This window comes from Trachypithecus francoisi, unplaced genomic scaffold (genome assembly GCF_009764315.1).
Source record: "Trachypithecus francoisi isolate TF-2019V2 unplaced genomic scaffold, Tfra_2.0 Lachesis_group20, whole genome shotgun sequence".
NCBI lineage: Eukaryota > Metazoa > Chordata > Mammalia > Primates > Cercopithecidae > Trachypithecus > Trachypithecus francoisi.
Genome location: NW_022681466.1, coordinates 20,514,350 through 20,537,075, shown reverse-complemented (window position 1 = coordinate 20,537,075; position 22,726 = coordinate 20,514,350). Strand labels below are relative to the sequence as shown.

At 50.7% G+C, this 22,726-nt stretch overlaps 1 protein-coding gene across 3 annotated transcripts in view; it reads right to left on the bottom strand.

Annotated features, from left to right (window-relative positions):
• Positions 1-18,989: 18,989 nt before the first annotated feature.
• The window catches only part of IKZF3 (IKAROS family zinc finger 3), a 97,297-nt gene continuing 93,560 nt past the window's right edge, over positions 18,990-22,726 (bottom strand). For all 3 annotated transcript variants that reach the window (XM_033183167.1, XM_033183168.1, XM_033183170.1), the window contains one exon: positions 18,990-20,657. In XM_033183167.1, coding sequence (XP_033039058.1) covers positions 19,954-20,657 — 704 coding nt within the window. In that variant the 3' untranslated portion in view covers positions 18,990-19,953. The remainder of the gene's footprint in view (positions 20,658-22,726) is intronic.

Here is a 22,726-nt window from a genome sequence, read left to right as displayed (position 1 = left end):
CCTATGAGTTCTGTCCAGCAAGGCCTGGCTGGCTGAAGTCAAGAAGGGAACCAGAGCTGGGTGTGGTGGCTCATGCCTGTAATCCCAGCACTTTGGGAGGCCAAGGTAGGACGATCACTTGAGTCCAGGAGTTTGAGACCAGCCTGGGCAGCATGGCAAGACCCTGTCCCAACAAAAATAAAAAAATGAGCCGGGCATGGTGGTGTGCACCTGTCGTCCCAGCTACTCAGGAGGCTGAGGTGGGAGGATCCCTTGTCCCTTGAGCCTGGGATATCAAGGCTGCAGTGAACTGAGATTGCACCACTGCACTCAGCCTGGGTGACAGAGTGAGACCCTGTCTGGAAAAAAAAAGGGGGGGGGGAGACCCGGAGAGGTGGGCACCTGTGGAGGCCTTGGTGAAAGTGTCAAATGGATCGAGGCCATGTCCCTGCCTGCCTAGATGTTCCTCAAGGGCAGGAGTGGTCATGGTTATCTGAGAGTCTCCAGTGCCCACCGTGCAGCCTGACACATAGTGGGCGCCCAGTCATTGCTAATTAAGTAAGTGAATGGACAAGAGACCATCATCCCAGAGAGATTTGCTGACAGTCTAAGGCTAGAGGGGTAACCAACAGGGCCTGGGAGTTGGAGATGAGTCCAACAGCATGCTTGTCCTCCGCTGGTCCTGGACTAGCTGGTGGGACAGTTGGCCCCAGCACGTACACAGTTATGCATCCAGCCCCACCACCAAGACACAGAACGGCCCCATTGCCCCCCACAAGTCCCTGTGTCCCCTACTACCAACCCTGCTCCCTCCTCCCCAACCTGAAACCTTTCTGTCCTAGTTCTGCCCCTTCCAGAAAGCCATATAAATGGAACCTGCTAGCATTCAGCCCTCTGCATCTGGCCTCCCTCTCCAACACATCCTTCAGCACCCAGAGCGATCTTTCCCAAATATAAATCCACCACTCCTGGCCGGGCGCAGTGGCTCACAGCTGTAATCCCAGCACTTTGGGAGGCTGAGGCAGGCAGATCACGAGGTCAGGAATTCGAGACCAGCCTGGCCAACATGGCAAAACCCCATCTCTACTAAAAATACACAAATTAGCCGGGGCATAGTGGTGGGCGCCTGTAATCCCAGCTACTAGGGAGGCTGAGGCAGGAGAACCCGGGCTTGAACCTGGGAGGCAGAGGTTGCAGTGAGCCGAGATCGTGCCATTGCACTCCAGCCTGGGCAATGAGAGCAAGATTCAGTCTCAAAAATAAATAAATAAATAAATAAATCCACCACTCCCCTGTGCCTCCAATTAAGTCCAGATAATATTCTATTGTTAGCCTCTCTGTCAATCAGCTCATTGGAGACTGTGAGACAGATGTCTGGCCTCTGCCCACTGCTCACACCAGTCTATGTTTTTGTCTAAGAGGCTTTTTTATTTTGTTTTTTTTGAGATGGAGTCTCACTTTACTGCACAAGCTGGAATGCAGTGGCACAGTCTCAGCTCACTACAACCTCCACCTCCTGGGTTCAAGCAATTCTCCTGCCTCATCCTCCCAAGTAACTGGGATTACAGGCGCTTGCCACCACGCCTGGCTAATTTTTTGTATTTGTGGTAGAGATGGGGTTTCACCATATTGGCCAGGCTGGCCTTGAACTCCTGACTTCAAGTGATCCACCCACCTTGTCCTCCCAAAGTGCTGGGATTACAGACACAAGCCACCGTGCCCGGCCTTGTCTAAGAGTTTTTTAGTTTGAGCTCTTACGTGATGGGAGCTGGTTAATAAATGTATCAGATTGACTGCACCTGAACTTGCTGCTCAACTCAGGAGGCAGACCCTCCCGCAGACATGTGAACCCCAACTAATCATTATTTTTGTCAAAACACCAAACCTGAATCTGATTCCTTGGATTCAACAACTAGTTTACAGGAAATACAAGGGAAACCATGACAAATATCCAGACTGGGAAATTCTACAGAACAGACAACCCAGTTTCTTCTTCAACAGCAACAAAATTACAAGAAAAGATGGGCAATCTCCAGATTTCAAGAAATTTAGACATTTATCGACCAAATGATGTGCTGACCTTTGATTCAAATCCAAACTGACTGTAAAAAGCATTTATGAGCAACTGGGGGAAATCTGAATTCTGATCAGACATTCGAGATCTTAAGGGATTATGGCTAACTTTTTTAAGTGTAATAATGGTATTGCAGTTATGGTTTTTCTAAGCCTTTATCTTTAAGAAATTCATTACGAAGTATTTAAAGGTGAGATCATATGATGTCTCAGCTTTGTTTTTATTCTTTTTCTATTTTCTTTTTCAACTTTTATTTTAGATTCATGGAGTACATGTGCAGGTTTATTACCTGGGTATACTGAGTAATGCTGAAGTTTTGCTTTTAAAATAACCCAGAGGTGGCCAGACACAGTGGGTCATGCCTGTAATCCCAGCACTTTGGGACACTGAGGTGGGAGGAGTTTGAGACCAGCCTGGGCAACATAGTGAGGCCCTCTCTCTACAAAAACTAAAAATAAAAAAATTAGCCAGGTATGGTGACATGCATCTGTGGTCCCAGCTACCTGGGAGGCTGGGGTGGGAGGATGGTTTGAGCCCAGGAGGTCGAGGCTGGTGTGAACCATGATTACATCACTGCACTCCAGCTTGGGCCACAGAACGTGACCTTGTCTCAAAAAATAAAAATAAAAACATAAAAAAAAAATAATAAAATAAAATCCAGAGGTTAAAGGAGAGGGTGTGGGCATAGTCATGGTATGGCCATGAGTTGACACTGGTTGTTGATATTGGTTGAAGCTTGGTGACAGGTGCTAGGTATGTGGGGATTTGTTAAATTATCCTCTCCACCTTTGTATATGCTTGGATATTCTATTAGATACTGATATGTTTTAATGGAGAGCCCCTCCTCAAATCTTTGGGACTGCCTGGACAGGAAGTGGTGAGACGCTGTTTTGTAGGTGAGGACACTGATGGCCCAGGGGGCAGCCTGGCCCCAGATCACAGTGGGAGAGCCAAGATTCCAACCCAGGTCTGAGGAGCAGGTCTGGGCATGTTCTGCTTCCCCTGTCTGGCTGACATCCAGGTGGCATTCCTCAGCTACAGTGACAGCAATAGTGGCCTACGGGGGTCTTCCCTCAGAGAGCCCCTCCCTTTCCTGCAGCCATGGTCTCTGGCCTGGAGGGTTGTCCTGAGCTGACCTTGAGACCGTGCAGCCTCTACAATGAACCCCTGAGCAGGGCTTGGCAGCCCTGGCAGCCACTCCTGACCAAGGCACCCCCATCCTTGGCTAACCCAAGGCTGGGAAGCCGGGACCAGGCCTGGCAGACAGAGGTGGGCAGAGAGGTCTCATGCACACCCCAGCCTGGGACCTCCTGGGAATCTGTTGGAAGAACTTACTGCAGCCCAAGGGCAGGAAGGGTGGCAGATTTTGCTTCTTTTTAGCAGGACTGGAGGCAGGACCCAGTGCAACTTGCTGCCTGCCACCTGCCACGGTTCCCAGAGCCATCCCCACCACAGGCTGCGGCTCGAGCACCGAACAGGGTGGTATCAGCTCTATGGCTTGCCATGGGTGCCCAGGGCCACCTCTGAGGTGTGGGTGCCAGGGTTCCAGCCTGGAGTGAGAGAAAGGGGTCAAGGTGAGTTGCCTCTTCAGCATGTCCAGGGGTTTAGACTGCACAAAAAGAGGACCCAGTGTCCCTTCACAGCCTGAGGCACTGGGCAGGGATAGAGCCTCTCTTTTAATCAGCTAATTGGAGACTGTGAGACAGATGTCCTTCTCCCTTTACAAATGGGAAACTGAGGTTCAGACAAAGACAGGGACTCACCTGGGGTCACAGAGGGAGTTCGGGACAGAGGCCAGACTCAGCCCAGTGGCAGGTGGTGAAATGCAGCCCTGCCCTGCTCTAGCCTTTGTTCTCTGCCCCCTCCTTTCTCAGTGCTGGCCACTGTGAGGGACCTAGGCTGCTGGGAGCCCTTGGAGGAGGCAGCACTTGGCCCTGATTTGGTTACCTGAGACCAGCAGCCCATTCTTGGTGAGTGTCTAAGATTTCTGGCTTTTTGGAGACATAGCTGCTAAGAGTTTGGGGGGACAAGGACCCTCTCAGGGCCAGCTCACAGTGTGACCCCCGGGTAAGATCTCCCAGCTCTGAGGATGTGGGAAGGCTGCTGCTCTACCTCAGAGACTGCAGCATGACCTACATTGGTCAGACAGCAGAAAGGACTGCCAAGGACAGCTACAGTGCTAGATCGGGGAGGCTTGTGGTTCTGAGAAAATCCAGGCCGGCGGGAGGGGAAGCAGGGGCTTCTCTGGGGGAGAGGAAGGGGGCTGGGACCTCAGATACTGTCTTTTTGAAATTGATTTATTGGGTTTCACTGTAAAATTATATGTACTTATTAAAACCATTTCAGAAAAAATCTTGAGGGCAAAGGGGAAATTCCTCATCATCTTTCCATGCAGAGGAGGACCCAGTACTGAGAGAGGGTGACAGGGCCCACATCTGGGGAGTTGACGCGAAGTGCTGCCTGCCATGCATCACACATTCTGGCTTCCCGGGGCCAGCGTGGCTGGTGGGAGCTGGGTGCCAGGGCACATTGCCATCCTTGGCAGCACCATGGGCCTTTAGGGTAGGGGTTCTGTGGAGGGTGTGGCTACAGTGTTGGCCTCCCTGCCTGCTCAAGTGTGGAGGGGAGGGAGGACTGCTGCCAACGCTCTGGACTTTGGGATGGGGATGGGCATGATTCTAGGGGAGCCCACCTCCATGGGCGGGGCATCCAGACAAAGCCCTGGCCAGTTCTGCAACATCCAAGTTCACGGGTGGTGGACAGGCCCGAGGGTTCAACATCAGGTCAGGGACCCTGCCTGGCTCCTTCCTCGGGCCCCAGTGCCAGGCACCCTGATGAGGGACGAAGAGAGGAAGGACAGGACACAGAGAGAGGAGCCCAAAGCCACTCGGGAGGATTCTTTTTCCAAACTATCCAATAAGCAGTTTTCTAACTGCTTCCCAGACCCAAGGGTTCTGGCAGGGGCTTGAGGGGCAGGTTGGGGTGGTGATGGGGGATGCACTGCCTTTCTATCTGGAACTTGAGCCTTATGGTATCTTCAGGAAAAAGGCTTGAACCAGTGAAGTACTGATCTGGTCCAACAGACAGAAAGAGGGCCCAGAGAGGTGAGGGTTTGGTCCAACTCGCACAGCGGTGGGGGTGTGCAGAGACTGCTTTCCTGTCCTGCGCTGTTGGCAGAACTTCAGCTTTGGGGCTTGAGGGGGAGTATGCAGTGGCAATGAGGACAAAGGACTCTGAGCTCTCAGTTGAGTTGGGGGAGACAGTAAAGGAGTTGGATCCTGGGAGAGTTAGTTGGATGTTGCAGACTGGACTGCAGAACCTGGGGGTGTGGGCCATCCTGGGGTTTCGGGGGAGGGCGCTGAGGCTGCTTGGCAAGGGTTCCCAAGGCTCTCCATACAGGAGGGGGCAGTGTTGGGAAATGGGGATGAGGCCTGAAATTCAATCCCATGTGGGTTGAGTTATGATGTCATCTGACACCCTCTTACAGGGCTGCATCTACCCCAAGGAAGGGGCAAGTTTTTCTTTGATGGGCACTGGGGGGCTGTTTAGCAGGCGCTGCGTTTTTTGTTGTTGTTGTTTGTTTCGCTTTTTTTGTTTTTGCGTTTTTTGAGATGGAGTTTCGCTCCGTTGCCCAGGCTGGAGTGCAATGGTGTGATCTTGGTTTACTGCAACCTCTGCCTCCTGGGTTCAAGCAGTTCTCCTGCCTCAGCCTCCCGAGTAGCTGGGATTACAGACATGAACCACCACGCCCAGCTAATTTTGTATTTTTAGTAGAGACGGGGTTTATCCATGTTGGTCAAGCTCGTCTCTCGAACTCCCGACCTCAGGTGATCTGCCCACTTCAGCCTCCCAAAGTGCTGGATTACAGGTGAGAGCCACTGCGCCCGGCCTGGAGCTGCGTTTTTGTCCTAAGCACTTTGTTCTTACTTGGATTAGGTTTATCTTAGGGTGGTTTGGGGCAGACTGAGGGAGAATGGAAGGCAGAAACCATCCCCTCAGGACAACCACGTGGATCTCCTTAGGGTCTGGGTAGTGGAACTGGGCCCTCTGACCTTGGAGTTGGAGGGGAAGCTGTAAGCCACCCGCACCCTCACGCAGCTGTGACCAACAGGCACGGTCATCCGTATTCCCCTGCCCAACTCCCGTGCCCTGAGTCCTGTCCTACAGGGCATTCCTACTGGCACTGCCCCAATCTCCCAAAAGATTCCAGGGATCTCTCTCTGTTTTTTTTTTTTAAAGTCTTGCTCTGTCGCCCAGGCTGGAGTGCACTGGCTGATCTCAGCTCACTGCAACCTCCGCCCCCTGGGTTCAAGCGATTCTCCTGCCTCAGCCTCCCGAGTAGCTTGGGATTACAGGCGTGCGCCACCACGCCCAGCTAATTTTTGTATTTTTAGTAGGCAGTGTTTTGCCATGTTGGCCAGGCTGATCTCAAACTCCTGACCTCAAGTGATCCTCCCGCCTTGGCCTCCCAAAGCGCTGGGATTACAGGCCTGAGTCACCGCACCCGTCCATCCAGGGAATCTCTTTGCCCGGCCTTGGCCCACCCTGGCTCTCTTCCACCTGTCAGTCCCGACACAGATTCCCCATCTTTGGGTTCCTTCCTCCCAGGCTAAGGCACCCTGCCCCACACGTCTACTGAAGGAGCTTAGTGTTGAGGCCAGGGGGTGGCTGGGTAAGGCTGGATTGTCAGGGCAGGCTGGGGTAGGGGAGGATGCATGGGGGACCAGTCTCTCAGCCGTTCTGGGCCTGTGCCGGAGGCGATCTGCCCTGCTGCCCGCCCTTCCGCCACCACCCGGGTCGCACGCGCGCGTCGGGGCCGACGGGCGCCAGGCCTCAACAAGCCGCCCGCGGTCGTGGCGGCCCCTCGCGTCTCTGCGGAGGCAAGGCCGCTGGCTTAGCCAGGGGGCGCGCGTCGGGGTCGCGGATCTTTGAACCGGGCCCTGCGAGGTCGCGGGGGGACGCGCCATCGGTCTCGTGGCTTGCGTGGCGCCGCAGCAACTAGCCGGTCGCTGCGGAACTTTGCTTAGTCCGGGCCTCGCTGCGAGTCGATGGGCGGCGCGGGGGGTGCTCCCTTGGCCAGGCGGGTGGAGGGAGGTGTGGGCGCCGCATCCCAGCGTCGCGGGGCCTCCAGGCGCGGGCAGGCGAGACCTGCGTGCCGCGCGGCGGCCTAGTCCTGGCGTCCCAGCGTCTCCCACACCCGCAGGCGCCGAGCCGGGTCAGCCGCGCGGCTTCAGTGACACCCAGCGGCCGTCGCGGGAAGTGCGGGCGCCGCAGCCTGGCCTCCCGGGCTTGGGTCTCTCCAGGTTCCCACCCCGGTTACGCGCGGGCACCCCGGAGGAGAGCAGCCGCGCGCTGCAGATGCCCGCGGGGCACTTCCCCTGCCCCTCCCCCATTTCCTCCCCGCAGGCGCCCGAGCGCGGGGAGATCCTGCGCCACTGCAGTGCCCGGAAGGGCGGGGCGGGGTGCAGCAGCGGCGCTGGGCTGTGACCCGGGCAGTTTCACTTCTGGATCCCCCTCGGGCTGTGATGGGACAGCGTGGGGGCGGCGGGGGGACACGCGGGCACGCCGAGATCCGGCGCTCGGGACCCCGATGAGGGGAGGCCTTTTACTCCCGGGGTGTCACGCGACCCACACTTTCCTCCATATCCACTCCCACCCCCCATGGGTTCCACTTTGCTGTCCCCCGAGCTGCCGCTCCTCCCCAGCAGCCACAGCCTCCGCCGGGGCTGCCGACCCCCGGAGAGGCCCCGAGCGGCGTGGGCGGCGGTAGGAGGGAGCTGTGAAGCCGCAGGCAGGGGGTTAGGCTGCGGGCTGCTGAGACGCCGAGCTGTTTCTCAGAAGTGCAGCTGCCCCTCCCCTCACACCCCCCTCACTCCCACCGCGCGCCGCACCCCTGCCCCCTCTCCGCCAGCCTCGCTTTCGTCTCCCAGGCACCCCAGCCGGGAATCTGGGGTCTGGGTCCACGCAGAATTAAGAGGAAACCTGAGAAAGGGCGGGGACCAAGGGTTCAGACCCAGCCTCAGCGCGCATATTCCGAGCCTCCTACAATTCCACAGGTGAGGGGACCCTGTCCCCTACCCCTGGGGCCCAGGATTGGAATTTGATAGAGCAGTTAGGAAAATGGCCTCGAGAGAGAGTCACAGGCCGGGCCACTGTTACTCTAGCTCCAGCGCCCAGTGAGGAGAGGAGGGAGAGGGAAGACCTAGAGCCCGGCTGGTGCAGTGAGGTTGAGGCCAGTCTTAGGAGTACCAGCTGGAAGGCCCTTCAGAGATCCCTGACTCTGGGAAAAATAACGCCCAGAAGGGAAAGTCAAGTGTCTGGGCTCATGCGGAGAGGGAGAGGGCTGGGACTGGAACCAGGACTCCAAATACTCGCGGGAGTCTGCGACTGTCTTTTGCTTGGGACTTCAGAGCTTTGCTGGATTCACTGACTCTGCCTGCTTTTCCCCAACACACACAAACACACACACACACACACACGAGACATGTGCACGCACACACACACACACAGATAGGCAGACAGACACAAACACAGACATGCAGAGAGACAGGCGCAGATGGAGACAGACACGCACACGCAAAGAGACACACAGCTCCCCAGGAGTCTAGCGGGGCAGCTGAGGTCTGTGAGTGAGACATTCTCAGGGAGACACTGAGAATGCAATTCCAGTGGGGGTGGGATGGGGACTGGGCGGTGGAAGGACAAGCCTGGGGGAGGAGGTGGCATCGCCCCCCTAGTTCCCATCCACCACCACCCCCAGTGCTGTGGTTTATTTGCCTAGGCAGCTCTTCTGGGCCAGGGGGCCAGGGGACTGGGGTGGAGAGGCGAGGTGATGGGAAAAGCTGTTCTGGGGCTTCCTGCCCCCTCACTCCTGGAGAAGGGGGGCAGCTGCCATCACCCGCAGGCCTTTCCACTGCAGCCCTTTCCTTGGGTATGTGTGTGTTATTCTGGGGGAAGGTCTGTTATTTGGGGGGAAGGGAGGCAGCTGCCTACTTCACAGGTCAAGACAGAGTTAAAAACAAAACCACAGCAAATTCAACACCCCGTGTCCTTCAGGGACTTTCCATGACACCTTCCTTCCCCCCTCTCCCCCAAGCCAGGGAGCACCTCCCCAGAGGGCCTCCCCACCCCAGGTGCAGTGGCTTTTGGCTTTTATGCAAACAACCGTCTGATCCGGGAATGCTCCTCAGCCCAAACTGTGGCCTGGGCCAAATGCACCCCTCCACCATCCCTTGGGCCAGTGTTTCTGGTCTTCCTGGAGCTGTCACCTCCACTCTTCCTCAGACCCTGGATTCTGAGGGACAGGAGATGAGGGCAAGAAGCTAGGTCCTTTCCCCCTGCCTGCCCTTGGGTGGCAGTTGCCTGCAGGTGGAGGTTTGGGCACAGCAGCCTAAGTGAATGGTCCTGGGTTTTGAGTGATGGAGGAGGGGGAGGAGGGTGCAGGTGTGGGGTGGCCTCCACTGCCAGGTCCACCACCCTCTAGGGCATGGAATTAGCTACCAAGAATCAGGAAGGAAAACTCTTCTCAGCCCAGGAGTCCATTCAACCCCAACGCCGGCATGGACCTCCAGTCACTGCTCGCTGGCAAAGGGGGTCAGGTCTCCCTGTCTCCTTCTCTTCTGCCCGAGCTGCTTCTGCTTTGGGAAGGGATTGGGGATGGGGAAGGCCATATAATCTTCTCTCCAGGGCTGAAAACCAGCTACTGAGGGGCCGTTTTTGAATGTATTCAGTGCTAAAATGCAAAGGCAGGGTGCCATTCCATTCCTTTCTCCTCCTCAGCTTGAGCAAGACTGGGAAACCTGTAGGAGACCCTCAACCAGTTTGGACATTTTGGGGTACTGATGGGAGGGAGATGGTGCTGAACTTGGAGCCAGAGGACGCTGGTGCCAGCCTGGCCCCACATTTGCTAGTCTTAAAACTTCAGACCATCTTTCTCATGCCTCTTCCACAGAAGAGGGAAAATGGAGGGTGCTTTAGATGAGGCTGAGCAAAGGCCAGACTCTCTCTCTACCTTCTCTAATGTTTTTTTTTTTTTTTTTTTTGAGACGGAGTCTCGCTCTGTCGCCTGGCTGGACTGCAGTGGCCAGATCTCAGCTCACTGCAAGCTCCGCCTCCCGGGTTTACGCCATTCTCCTGCCTCAGCCTTCCGAGTAGCTGGGACTACAGGCGCCAGCCACCTCGCCTGGCTAGCTTTTTGTATTTTTTAGTAGAGACGGGGTTTCACCGTGTTAGCCAGGATAGTCTCAAACTCCCGACCTCGTGATCCGCCCGTCTTGGCCTCCCAAAGTGCTGGGATTACAGGCTTGAGCCACCGCGCCCGGCCCTTCTCTAATGTTTTTTAAGAGGGAACACAATCATGATGGGCAGAAAGCAGCCCCATCCCTATGCCATTCTCTTAGGACTTTTACCCCTAACACCTTCGGTTTGGGTCTCCAAGTATTGAAAAACTAGTTAAATATGGTGGAGTTTAAGGACTGCAACTCCAGTTTCCCAATGTGGATGTCGACGAGCCCCGACACATGAAAAAGTCAGAACTTGACTCTATTTTAAGAAGAACCTCTGTTGAGGGAGGAAGGCAGAGCAGTGACTTGGAATAGGGGTGCACTGTGCTGAATGTGTTGATCATGCTAAGTCCTGGTCCCCAACCTCCTCCAGTTTCCTTAGTGAACTAAGGACCAGCGGAACCAGGAGCCCTATCTTGTAGGTACAGGGGCCAGCAGCAGGATCACAGTGGTAGGCTCAGCAAGGCATCAGGTAAGAACCTTGATTTCAGTGATAATTCATTTGTCTTGATAACTGGACTTTAAGAAATAGAGGGGCGAAATTAAGAAAGTATTCCTTGGGGTGGGATGAAACTCTTCTACATCCTGACACCAGCAGCTACAAATGATAAGGATGCACAAGGACTAATTTCAAACATACCAGGATTTTTTTATTTTTCAGTGTAAAAATCAAACATGATAAACCTAGAAAACTATCAGCAGGGCTACTTCTTACAGGATTCTGGCAAGGGTTAGCATTGCTGCATTTCAGAAGCTGACTTTCTTTAAACCGTCTTTACGGAGGAGTCGACTTCACAGTGCCACACACGACTGGGCTCTGGGTAGAACTCCATAGGAGTGACGAGGGAAATCACCACTGGGCAGGGAGGGCATTTCTGAGAAATGCAGATGAGAGGAGAGGCTGTGAGCACAGGCTGTGTCACAACCCAGGGCAAGGGTTCCCTCCCGCCTTCCCTCCCAGTGGGAAGGCCACCCTGAGCCCCAAACCACATTCTGTTCCTTCCTCGTCATTCTGCAGACAATGGTCATCCACAGACCACATGTGTGGTGGCTTTGGCAACCAGAAATTTAAAATAAGCTATGTTTTTTCCAGAAGCCAAAATGATCCTGCACCAAAGCTCATAGACTGAGAACCTGAGCATGCAAAACCACAGTCTGGGTGAAGGGATGTCTGCTTTGTAAATGACCTGCTAATTCTTTGCAACCCACAGTAATTTGGTTTCCGTGAACCCACAGAAGCAGGCCCACCAAAAAGGGCCTTGTCTGCTAGCCTGGAGTGTACATGAGTCACTGGCGGTGGGATCAGTCATTTTTAAGGCTGCGCCATTTTCCTAACATGTTAAAATATGTGTTCTCAGTCTTTTCAAGGGAGGAAGAAGCAAAGAGGCACTTACAGAGCGTGAGATGGACTCACAGATGTGTGGCAAGGGCTTGGGGAAGCTGGGTGGCATCTTGGGTCTCCTCTCCAGGCTTTCTGGAGTGAGGTCCGTGGAGAGATGAACAGTGAGAAGCATTTGAAGAAACTCATGAGGTGGCAGGGGGTGGGGTACTAATGGCTGAGGACTCATAGACAGTGAGGGAGCAAAGCGCTTTGACTTCCCTGGGTGCGACACCATGAAGTGTCTACAGCACGTGGTTAGCTCAGGTTGGTTCCAAGGGTCAGTAGATCCTCTGCCCTTGTGCATTAAAACAACATGAAGGAAACTGTGTTAGAGATCAGTTACCTCCATCATTCATTTGTAAAGGAATTACTATTAGGATCTAGCATGGTCTTGGGATATTTTTCATGTCTTTAAATTGATGACACAGTACATTTTCCACTGAAAATTTACAACCATCCAACATAATCCACACCACCCCTCAATGGTAACATTAGCTCATATACAAAATTATGGAAAACCTCACAACATCCTTGGAATGTAGATATTGATATATCCTTACAAAAATTTAATAAACCCATTAACATTCCTATATCAAATAGCTCAATCGATATCCACACATAAGACAGTCCACTATTGTGATACAGTATTAAGAAGAAATTCAGGCCGGCTGCGGTGCCTCACGCCTGTAATCCCAACACTTTGGGAGGCTGAGGTGGGCAGATTACTTGAGCCCAGGAGTTCAGGACCAGCCTGGGCAACATGGTGAGACTCTGTCTCTACAAAAAGTACAACAATTAGCTGGGTGGGGTGGCCCATGCCTGTAGTCTCAGCTAGTTGGGAGGTTGAGACAGGAGGATCGCTCTGCTTGTTGCTTGAGCCCAGGAGGTTGAGGCTGCAAGTGAGCCATGATTGCACCACTGCACTCAGCCTGGGGAAACAGAGCGAGACTTTGTCTCAAAAGGAAAAAAAAAAAAGAGGAAACTTGTATCCAATTTATTCAAAGTGCAAAAACCTGTGTATCTTCATAACCATGGTGGGGCAAAGACTACAGCTGGGGTGAGGGAGAGGCACAGTCTTATGTTACTTTACAAGCTCTCAGAAGTTTTAAGCCCACAACTCTCCTTCAGGCTCTTCTGTGTCCATGGTCCTAAAGGGTCAGGAGTCCCGAACCCTGGGCTCATTCTCAGAACTATTCAGTCGAGCTGCCTTGGAGAACAGTCCTTTTCCTGAGGTGGCCCAGGTCCAGCTGCTGGTTTCAGATCAAAATTGTCCTCCTTTATTGGCACTTAGATCTCAAATCATTCTCCTTGTCTGAACTCTGGATATAGAGGTTTTTTGAACATACTTTCTGTGTGAACACAAAAATAGCTTCCAATTCTCTAAAAGATGAGGTATCACTACATATCGCTTTTTTTTCTTTTGTTCCTGGTGCTAACTTTTAGGACAAAGTTTCACCACTCCCTTTTCTTTTCTTGAGCTCACAAGTCCCAATGCTGAGTTTTTGAGTCCTCAGATAGCCAAGCTCCTTCACAAATCTTGAGTGTCCCAGAGTTTCCAAATCTCTGCTAGAGTCCAACATACCTCCTCTCAGTGGGGTACACTTTAAAGTGAGGGCTTAAAAGAAACATTTCCATTGTGGTCTTATCACCTGGGATTATATGTAACAGTACTGCTTTTTTTTTTTTTTTTGAGATGGATTCTGACTCTGTTGTCCAGGCTGGAGTGCAATGGTGCGATCTCGTCTCACTGCAACCTGTGCCTCCCAGGTTCAAGCAATTCTTCTGCCTCAGCCTCCCGAGTAGCTGGGATTATAGGTGCGCACCACCACATCCAGCTAATTTTTGTATTTTTTTTCTGAGATGGAGTCTCGCTCTGTCACCCAGGCTGGAGTGCAATGGCGCGATCTCGGCTCACCACAACCTCTGCCTCCTGGGTTCAAGTGATTCTCCTGCCTCAGCCTCCTAAGTAGCTGGGATTACAGGCATGAGCCACCACGCCTGGCTAATTTTGTATTTTTAGTAGATACGGGGTTTCTCCATGTTGGTTAGGCTGGTCTCAAACTCCCAAACTCAGGTGATCCGCCTGCCTTGGCCTCCCAAAGTACTGGGATTACAGGCCTGAGCCACCGCACCCGGCCCTCCTTAAAACATCCTAAACCTCACATTCAGTAAGGGTTGGGGAGGTGGGGGTGGGGCAGGAAATAGGAGAATACTAGTGATACAGATGCTACCTGGAAAAACTTTATGTTCTATCTGTTCCTCACGAAACAAAGCCAAAAAGAAAAACTTTATGTGGATGTGAGATTTGACAGTAACACAGTGTTTCAATTGAGCAAGGTTTTGTGTTTTTAAACATTTCTGTTTGCCAAAGAAATCTGAGGCTGTGGCTGGGCGCACTGGCTCTTGCCTGTAATCCCAGTACTTTGGGAGGCTGAGGTGGGCAGATTGCTTGAGCCCAGGATTTTGAGACTAGCCTGGGCAGTATGGCAAAAGCCATCTCTGCAAAAAAAAAAAAAAAAAAAAAATTAGCTGTGCATGGTGGTGTGCCTATAGTCCCAGCTACTTGGGAGGCTGACGTGGGAGGATTGTTTGAGCCTAGGAGGTCAAAATCTGAGGCCATTTTATATCTGGACCATTTTGAGTATGGGCCTAACAAAATGTTAATAAGCACTGCATTTTTTTTTTTTTTTTGAGACGGAGTCTCGCTCTGTCACCCAGGCTGGAGTGCAGTGGCCGGATCTCAGCTCACTGCAAGCTCCACCTCCCAGGTTTACACCATTCTCCTGCCTCAGCCTCCCGAGTAGCTGGGACTACAGGCGCCCGCCACCTCACCCGGCTAGTTTTTTGTATTTTTTAGTAGAGACGGGGTTTCACCGTGTTAGCCAGGATGAGCACTGCATTTAAAAGGTGAGAAATTTGGTCACTGACAGGCTGGGCACGGTGGCTCAAGCCTGTAATCCCAGCACTTTGGGAGGCCGAGACGGGCGGATCACGAGGTCAGGAGATCAAGACCATCCTGGCTAACACGGTGAAACCCCGTCTCTACTAAAAAAATACAAAAAACTAGCCGGGCGAGGTGGCGGGCGCCTGTAGTCCCAGCTACTCGGGAGCCAGAGGCAGGAGAATGGCGTAAACCCGGGAGGTGGAGCTTGCAGTGAGCTGAGATCCGGCCACTGCACTCCAGCCGGGCCGACAGAGCGACACTCCGTCTGAAAAAAAAAAAAAAAAAGAAAAGAAATTTGGTCACTGACAAAGTCAGAAGCTGTGTCAGGAACAGCTCAGAATGGGTCACAAAGCATAAGATTAGCTGGCTAGGCCGGGCGCGGTGGCTCCCGCCTGTAATCCCAGCACTGTGGGAGGCCGAGATGGGCGGATCACAAGGTCAGGAGATTGAGACCATCTGGCTAAAATAGTGAAACCCCCTAAAAATACAAAATACAAAAAATTAGCTGGGCGAGGTGGTGGGCGCCTGTAGTCCCAGCTACTCCGGAGGCCGAGGCAGGAGAATGGCGTGAACCCTCCGGGAGGTGGAGCTTGCAGTGAGCCGAGATCGCGCCACTGCACTCCAGCCTGGATGACAGACCGAGACTCCGTCTCAAAAAAAAAAAAAAAAAAAAAAAAAAAAAAAAAAAAAGATTAGCTGGCTTATCTGTGCCAGGGCGAATGTCTTTTTGGGAGAATAACTTGAGGAAACTAAAGACTGATGAGTTCATTTTCTTTTCTTTTTTTTTTCTGGCGGTCGTGGTGGCGACTCATGGGAGAGACATTTCTATTTAGTTGTCTCTCCGTAGGAAGTACCGATGCCACACTTCAGGTAGTGACAGAAAACATTTGGAGAGCTGGGCACTGTTTGTGCATGCCTGTAATCCCAGTTACTTGGGAGGTTGAGGCAAGAGGATTGCTTGAGCACAGGAGTTTGAGTCTGGCCTAGGCAACATAGTGAGACCCTGGTCCTCTAAGAAAATATATATATATATGTATGTGTGTGTGTGTATATATATATATATACACACACACACACAAAATATAAAAATAAATTTAAAAACTCTTGGAGTGCTGGTTCTGTTTCTTTTCCACCCTCAGCCCAGTTCTGTCACCTTGGCTACAAGGAAAGTTTGCATGGGTTTTTGTTTGTTTGTTTGTTTCTGTTTTAGACAGAGTTTCACTCTTGTTGCCCAGGCTGGAGTGCAGTGGTGCCATCTTGGCTCACTGCAACCTCCACCTCCCGGGTTCAAGCGATTCTCCTGCCTCAGCTTCCCGAGTAGCTAGGATTACAGGCATGCGCCACCACGCCCGGCTAATTTTGTATTTTTAGTAGAGATGGGGTTTCTCCATGTTGGTCAGGCTGGTCTCGAACTCCCAACCTCAGGTGATCTGCCTGCCTCAGCCTCCCAAAGTGCTGGGATTAACAGGCATGAGCCACCACGCCTGGCCCTTTGCATGGGTTTGGTTGTTCCTCAGACCGTGGCCTCCTGGGTGTATGCTGGAAGGCCTGCCTGATAAGAGGCTGGTGGGAAATGCAGGAGAGGGGCCTACAAAGGCTTGTGTTCAGAGGGAGTCTGCATGAGAAAGTGCAGGTACTGCCTGAAGCTGCTCCAGTGCTTCAGTGCCCAGCAGTGGCATATGCAAGTCCTGACTCTGCCCTTCTTCTGCTAAGATTCTCCTTCACCCTCACTCCCCCAGCCCCAGCAAGGGGTTGGTTAATTAGTACTGCATAAGGGGTATGTACAGAAGGAAGCGTTTATCTGTGTGATGATAACCACTGCATATCTGGTTCAACTTCAAGGCTTAAGGATGCAGAGTTTCCACACATAAATTTTTTTCTGGAATTGATGGGTCCCAATCTAGGCTCAGAATGCCACAAAGAAAGTGCCTTTGTGAGTGGTCACCTTACTCAGAAAACTAACCTCAGAAGAACAGAAATCATGCAGCAAATTAATTAGTCACAGGAAAAAGGAGGATCATATCTATAAAAAGAGTCCCCAGGCTGGTGGAATGGGCCTTGGTTTCACAATCTTGAGATGCAAAAGGTGGTCTCAGGTTGGGCACAGTGGCTCACTCACGCCTGTAATCCCAGCACTTTGGGAGGCCGAGGCAAGCAGATCACCTGAGGTCAGGAGTTCGAGACTGGCCTGGCCAACATGGTGAAACTCTGTCTCTACTAAAAATACAAAAATTAGCCGGCCGTAGTGGTGGGCACCTGTAATCCTAGCTACTCGGGATGCTGAGGCAGGAGAATTGCTTGAACCTGGGAGGCGGAGGTTGCAGTGAGCCGAGATCGTGTCACTGCACTCCAGCCTGGACAAGAGCGAGACTCTGTCTCAAAACAAAACAAAACAAAACAAAAAAAGTTGGTCTCCTCTGCAAAGACTTGAACAGTCATCTAGTGGAAAGGCTTCCTTTCCCTTGTTTCCTCTTCTACTAATCCCTGCTTCCAAATTCTCTTTCTCTTGTCCCTTGAAGAACCGACACGATGTGTGATATTTCAAGAACATAATGAGCAACTTCTCTTTCACAAAGGGAATAAGCAATCTGGCATAGCTTGGAGTCTAGTATTACGGAAATACGGTGATATACTGAAGACTACACACCAAAATACATCCATTCCTTTAGCTGAAGTCTCAAACATGTTGGGACTGTTGCCATGGAATTTCATAAAACCTTTCTTCCTGAGACAGACGCCATGCCACAAAGAAGGATAAGCCATTTGTGCAGTCTGAGGTGGAACATTTTAATTACTGGCAGCACATAGATGAGTTGAGTTGGAGCCGAATGCATAAGCCCTTTAGAAATAAAACGCTAATCTACCAGGAATCTGGGATTCTTGGCTCTGGTAGAAATGTTCACAAAGCTGACTCTTAATTTGTAAATAGGCTCCATGAAGTTGTCCCTGGAAGCAGAATTTATTTCCCCTAACATAATTTCTTAAAAAGGAAAAAAAAAAAAAAAAGGCTTTGGCAAACAGCTGCATGTGCCAATTTGTGTGTACGCTTTGGGGCAAGATCAAAATACCTTTCTGTTTTTTGTTCCTCTCCACCACCTTCTTCACATTCACAACTCAGTGGTTAAAGGAAAAACTTAACACACCATTTTCATACCAAAGGAATGTGAAACGTGTATTCATATAAATACTCCTCTGCTTAATATCCATACATTAGGAGGTTTAAAAAATAACTTGTGGTTACTGCATAATCACATAAGAATTAAAGCTAGAAGGGACCTAAGAGAACGTTTAAGTCCAATTCCTATTTTATGGATGAGGAAACTGAGGTTTTTTTTGTCTCTGTTTGTTTTGTTTTGTTTTGTTTGAGACACGGTCTCACTGTGTCGCCCAGGCTGGAGTGCAGTAGTGCGATCTCCGCTCACCACAACCTCCGCCTCCAGGCTCAAGCGATTCTCCTGCCTCAGCCTCCCGAGTAGCTGGGATTACAGACATGTGCCACTACTGCCCAGCTAATTTTTGTATTTTTAGTAGAGATAGGGTTTCACCATGTGGGCCAGGCTGGTCTCGAACTCCTGACCTCAAATGATGCACCTGCCTCGGTCTCCCAAAGTGTTGAGATTACAGGTGTGAGCCACCGAGCCTGGCCAGAAACTGAGTTTTAAGAGTTAAATGAGGACAGGTGTGGTGGTTCACACCTGTAATCCCAGCACTTTTAGGAGGCTGAGGCAGGCTGATTGCTTGAGCCCAGGAGTTGAAGACCAGCATAGGCAACATAGTGAGATCCTATCTCTACAAAAAGAACAACATTTAGCCAGACATGGTGGTGCACACCTGTTTTCCCAGTACTCAGGAGGCTGAGGTGGGAGGATCACCTGAGCCTGGGGAGGTTGAAGCTGCAGTGAGCCATGATTGCACCACTGCACTCCAGCTTGGGCAACAGATTGAGATCCTGTCTCAAAAAAAAAAAAAAAAAAAGGTAAATGATTTACTCAAAGTCACATAGCTAATTAGCAAACAGATTTTGTGACCTCTTATTCCAATGCTAATTTTACAATGATAACAGCACTCCTCCTGATAGTATGTACACATTATGAGTGACAAGGATGACTTATACACCTGCAGAACTGTGATCAGACTTTCAGGAATTTTCATGGAATACAGCAATTCCATTATAAATGGGAAAAAAAGGGCCGAAGCCTGTCTGATCAAGGAGAACCTCTCAATAGAGGTGTACCTCCTCACCCCATCCCGGAGCTCAGCTCCAATCTAAACACACATGGCATCTATCTCCAATTCCTCTCCTGTGGGGAGGGGGAGGCTAAGCCATACTTTTTTGATTTTTTTTTTTTTGGTGGAAAAAAATCACTGGCAAATTTGTTTTGGGTCTGCATCACCAATTCTCCATGAACTCTCTGAAGAAGCTTTAGGTAGCTGTGTTTTGGTTGTTTGTTTTCTGTTGGTGCTGCCAAACCATTTCCCCCTTTATAACCTTGCTGTGCCAACCTTGACCAAAGGAAAGCGATGTCATCATCCACAGTGGACAAATTTCTGGAGTTTCGCTGATGGTCTATATTTAAAACCATCAGTTCTTCTGGCATAGATTTTCTCCTATAGACAATTGGTTTAGCCCAAAGCAGCTCAGCTTTTCACTGGATATGGGAGGGTAAAGGATAGAAGCAGAAGTGCCATCAGATGACATTTTTAAAAAATGTTGTGATAGGAAATGGATCTGATGCTTGGAGAATGGGGTCTTCAGTTACTTCTAACTGATACTTATTTTATGGCTGTTCTTTTACTTACTCTTAGACTGTCATTTAGATTAGGGAGATTAGATCTTAACCCTTCAGCCTGTGAAGTGCAGAAGGGTGAAGCTTCCCAGCAAGGTCAGCTGGTCAGCTCTTCCTCTTTGTGGATTTGCACGTATGACCGAAAGGCTTTTCCACATATGGTTGATACATCTCAGAAAGAATGTCTCATGTAGCACATCTCCAGGACCACTCATTCCATTGCTGTAGAAGACAATGATTACCAAATACCTTTTTGGCTCTTAAATTCCATAAAATTCAAGTCCTTGATGGGAAAACAAAGGTTTCACAAAAGTAATAATATGCTAGATCTGTGAATAATTTCTGAAGGAAGACAGTGTTTCTCTGGCTACCCGTGTGAACATAGCTAAAAATGGTATGAATAGAAGTTTGGAACTGAGTATGTTTTGAGAGCAATCTGTTAGGCGAGGTCATTGGTTTTTAGAAACGATGCTGAATACTTAGGGGCAATCCCTGAGACCAGATGATCACTTCAGCAGGGCTCTGTGTTCTCCTCTGGCTATGTGAGACGAGAACTCATACCGATCATGGCTTCGATATCCACACATATTACACTCGAAAGGGTCACGGAAGCCGTGGCAGCCCATGTGAATTGTGAACATCACATAGTCCAGGAAGAGGACGCGGCAGTGGTCACACCGGTACACATCCATCACCTCCCCTTCCTTGTTGATCACTTTGATGGAGTCTCTTGGGCAGACAGGCGGGGGCTTGAGGAGTTCGTAAGAGCGGGGAACCTCCTTCAGAAGTGGCATCCCATTGCGGGCCCGAGGCAGGACCATGTGATTTTGCTGATATATGTGATTCTGGCGTTCTTCATGGTTGCTGTCAGTGTCCGTAGAGTCGTGGCCACTATTGTTGGGAGAAAGGCCTCTCTCAGAAGGCACACTCTTCTCTGGAAGGTGGATGCTTTTCTTTTCCAGCTCCTGTGGGGCACCGTTTGGCATCTCAGCCCGGGTGAGGGCTATGGGATACATGCTGCTGATAACTGGAACCATCTCCGAGGTGGGAGCGGGCGGTGTCTGGACCAAGGGGCGCAGGGCTTCGGCGCCGAGATAGCTGATGGCATTATTGATGGCTTGGTCCATCATGCGGGTCTGTATGAGCTCACTCTCTTTCTCATACATGTAACTCGAATTATAGTTGACATCAAAGCAGTGGCGCTTCTCACCTGGAACAAGTGACAGAAAGGGTTACAAAGGGAACACTGTCAAGGCAGAGAGTTTGTAAATATTTTCTAGAGACCTCAGAAAGGGAGGAAAGTTAAGCTGCCTGCTGCTCAAGAAGACCAAGCCTGGCAGAATGGTTTCCCATTGTGCTATCTCAGGGGACACTGGTTAGCAGCAACGTGTTTGGATGGTTAAAATAAAGCCAGCAGGCAGAAGGGAGGGGCAGAGATGTGGTTCAGTCGAGGCCACATGGTAAGGTATGCCCACTGTGCATGTCAGAGGGGAGCCCTCAAGAAAGGAGGGAAAGAAGCAGGATGTTAGGATGGAGCTAGAGGGACAAGGGAGCTACCAGCCCACGGGAGCCTGGGGCTTCTGCTATAGTTCACGATCTCTTAAGACACAGTCAACTCCCAACTCTTATTTTGCTTTTGCTTGTTATTTTCTGCCAGGAATATTAGGTAGCCAGGGGGACGGAAGTGCTGCAAAGAGTGGGGACACTCGGTCCCTCATCTCAGCAGCTTTTTAAATAGCTACAGAGATAGAGAAAATAGCTCCCCAGACTCCAACTGGCTACTCCCCAAACTCACCAGTCGTGGCTGACTGAGACTGAAGTGACAGAGCTTCAAATGTAGAAAGTTTGAGAAAAGTTTTCTTGAGAAGAGATCATGGTCTTTGTCCCTTTCCCAAAGTGTGTTTCTCTTCCTTTGCTTGGCAAGTATATCTCTGATACACATGTGATCATTAGGGTCTATCTCACACTTAACTGAAAAAATATACTTGTGGTCACCCTCTCCTACTTCTCATGTCAAACTGCTGAGAAGTTTTGAAAACAGAGTTTAGCCACCTTCGGGGCGTGTGGGTGTTGTGTGTTAGAAAACAGAGGCTCTCTGGTCACAGGGAAGGCAGGGATGGGAGCTGCAGTGAGGGCAGATGTGCTCAGTGGTGAGTGGTGGGGAGAGGGGACAGAAAGCGAGGGAGGGGAGCCGAGTGCTGGAGGTGAGGCTGAGGTCACTGTTGAGCCTCTCCATTCTGTTAGCTTGGATTCTGGAGAGATTTGCTAAACCATATCCTTCTGTAATGTTTCCTAGGCATGTTTAGATTCCAAAATGTGTCACTGCCATATGGTAAAGAATTCAGCAATGAAAATAAAGACGAAGAATAATAATAATAATTAAAAAAAAAAAACAGGAGAAAACAAAAGGATTGGAAGAACCATTTCCTGTTCTTGAGGTATCTCTAACCTAGTGGATAAGAGATAAGACCTATACATATGGGACTCGAGAAAAAATATAAGTTAAAAGTTGGCCAGGTGCGGTGGCTCAGCCCTGTACTCCTAGTACTTTGGGAGGCCGGGGAGGGAGGATCACTTGAGCCCAGGAGTTCGAGACCAGCCCGGGCAACATGGAGAAACCTCGTCTCTACAAAAAAGTACAAAAATTAGCCAGGCACCTGTAGTCCCAGCTACTCAGGAGGCTGAGGTGGGAGGATCACCTGAGCCTGGGAGGCGGAGGTTGCAATGAGCCGAGATCATGCCACTGCTCTCCAGCCTGGGTGGCAGGGTGAGATCTTGTCTCAAAAAAAAAAAAAAAAGTTGTAAAACGACTGCTTTGCTCTATGGAGGTCTTTGCTTTTATTCTAAATGGTCACATTTGAGGCATTTAGGCAGGGAAGTAACATGTGTTCTGTAAAAAGAATAATATGGTAACATACAGGCACAGGCAAGACAACTTGGTATAAATTGTATTTAGGTATTAAGGGAATGCAGAAACTTCAGAAGTAGTTGGGGAAGGGAAAACATTCTTGGAAAATCTAAATTTTGAGAAGGGTCTTGATGAACTGGAAGAATTTAGATTTTCAGAGAAGGGGGAGAGGACATCCTAGTTGAGGGGGAGTGCAGGAATGAAGGCAGAGAGGTGGGACTACACGGGACGTGCAGGAAGCGAGTCTGGCTGAAATGTGATCAAGAAGTATGAAGTACAGTATTTCTCAGGCTTCGCTCTTCCTTCACATTCTGCAGTATTCACACACCAGGGCAGTGTGGTGGTTGAGAGAACGAACTCTGCTGTTAGAT